This window comes from Malaya genurostris, chromosome 3, assembly GCF_030247185.1.
Source record: "Malaya genurostris strain Urasoe2022 chromosome 3, Malgen_1.1, whole genome shotgun sequence".
Taxonomy (NCBI): Eukaryota; Metazoa; Arthropoda; class Insecta; order Diptera; family Culicidae; genus Malaya; species Malaya genurostris.
The window spans coordinates 97,696,860-97,698,884 of record NC_080572.1 but is presented as its reverse complement, the minus strand read 5'-3'; the positions used below and the strand labels follow the sequence as shown (position 1 = coordinate 97,698,884).

General features: G+C 42.1%; 1 protein-coding gene across 1 annotated transcript; it reads left to right on the top strand.

The window, feature by feature from the left end:
- Positions 1-2,025, top strand: LOC131439229 (protein FAM98A-like). The gene is made up of 4 exons (XM_058609994.1): positions 1-220; positions 282-1,260; positions 1,340-1,568; positions 1,623-2,025. The coding sequence occupies exons 1-4, from the start codon at positions 183-185 to the stop codon at positions 1,883-1,885; spliced, it is 1,509 nt and encodes a 502-aa protein (XP_058465977.1). The 5' UTR covers positions 1-182; the 3' UTR covers positions 1,886-2,025.

The window sequence follows — 2,025 nt, the reverse complement described above, 5'->3', positions numbered from 1 at the left end:
TTTTGATACCATAACCATTGTATTCAGCCGACTAGTTACTGGTTTAGTAACTAGAAAACTGTAAAAATATCTAATTTCTCGAATAGACATTTTATATTTCGTAGAAAGGTAGAAATAATAAATTGTGTAGAGTTAATTCCGGAACCGGGAAATTTGTCTAGTGTGTCAAATAGACAGTTTACATGGAGGAGCAACTTATAAACGAATTAAAAAATGTTGGGTTAGTTGTACAATGGTACTATGCATAAAATAAAATATAAAACATATTATGTCAATTACAGCTACGATGGTCCTTTCTTGGACCAAAATTACGCTTCAACAGCAATTACCGCAGGAGCCTCTAGCTCCGAATTTCAAGAATTGATAGTTTGTTTGACGGATGAAATCCGAATCTTAGGAAAATTAGATGAGAAAATTACAAAAAGCGACGATTCGAGTACATTTGTGCTTGAACTGTCTGCGTTTTTGAAAGAGTTGACCTGTCCCTACGCTAGTCTCACATCAGGTCACGTTTCAGATCGCTTGCAAACATTCGAGTCCAAAATGGTTTTACTAGAATATCTTATTACTGAACTGATGGCATTCAAAATGATTGAATCGCTCAAACCGAAAGAGAAAACAAATGTAATCACATTGTTCGAATCTCCAACAGCGGCTGCCCTTAAAGATATTTCGATTACCCTCAGTATGGGTAAGCCACCTAATAATATCCCTGCGAAGGTGTTATTCGAAAAGATCAATATTCGTCTGGACGATACGATTAGAGTTGCTGGCGAGAAGCGATTGAGCAGTCCACTGTTTGCTCCCAAGAAAAACCTTACGATCGAGCAATGGAACAAGTTGGAACAGTTGCAAAAAGATCTGGATACGGAATACGACTTGAGAAGGAAAATGTTACTCACTCGATTGGATGTAACAATACAAAGTTTCAGATGGTCCACTCGAGTGAAAGGAAAAGAAGGACAAATGGTCGAAAGATATGCGGAAAAATGTAAGCTATTGGATTCGTTGAAAACCGGAGGACGCGATACGGATCTTGGGGCCCTGTTAGGGGTTAGGGAAACACTGGCAATTATAGAGAAAACTAGCAGTGTAAGTGTGCGGAAGAACACAAAAAGTAAAATACAGCGACATATTATCGGAAGGGTTCCGGATCGTGGCGGACGTGCGTACGAGCATAATCCACCTCCGCTAGAAATGCCATCATGGCAGACACAGAGAAACACCGGCGGTCAGCGTGGTGGTTTTAGTGGTGGACGGGTAAGTCGGTTTTTATTTTCTGTTCATCCAACTAAGCTGTTAAAATGCATGGTTTACTCGGTAATAATATTTATTACAGGGCGGTCAACAAGGTCGCGGTGGAGGAGGTGGTGGTGGTTTTCAGCAGCAAAGTTATAATCAAGGTGGTGGATACAACCAAGGCCAACAGCAAACTGGTTACTATCAAGGTCAGCAACATAGCGGAAACAACCAGAGCGGAGGTTATCAGCACAACCAAAACCGTAGTGGTGGTGGGGGTAGCGGACACGGAAACCGTGTTCAGGGCGGATGGTCGCAGCCTCAGAAAGGTAAATGAAGTGATCGATTGATCTCAGCTGTACAAAATAGTGTGGTTTTTCTAGATAACAACCATGGTTACCACAGTGGTAACAGCAGTTTTGGTTCAGGATCTAATCGCGGGTATACAAGTAACGACCAATACAGCAATGGCTCTGGTGGATCCAGCCATCGCGGAGGGGGAACTGGAGATCAGCAGTATGGTCGGAACAACAGTTTTGATGGTAATAGAGATCGTGGATACGACAATGATCATCGCGTTGGCGGACGTGGTGGAAATAACGGAGGTGGTGGTCGTTCCAACTATAACCGTGGTGGCCGTCGCTGAAATCTACCGCAACAGAGCCAGTTGACACACTTTCCCCCTTTCCATAGCAGGAACGTTTAATAATTATGTCGAAAGATAGTTACCACCGCTGTGGTGATTTAATGAAAGACTAAAATTATAAAGAAACTTTCAATTTAGAA

Bases quoted from the DNA above. Each gene is read 5' to 3' on its own strand.
- LOC131439229 (XM_058609994.1), top strand. From the start codon at position 183: ATGGAGGAGCAACTTATAAACGAATTAAAAAATGTTGG. The intron at 221-281 runs GTTAGTTGTACA...TGTCAATTACAG, and splicing joins AACGAATTAAAAAATGTTGG to CTACGATGGTCCTTTCTTGG. The intron at 1,261-1,339 runs GTAAGTCGGTTT...TATTTATTACAG, and splicing joins GTGGTTTTAGTGGTGGACGG to GGCGGTCAACAAGGTCGCGG.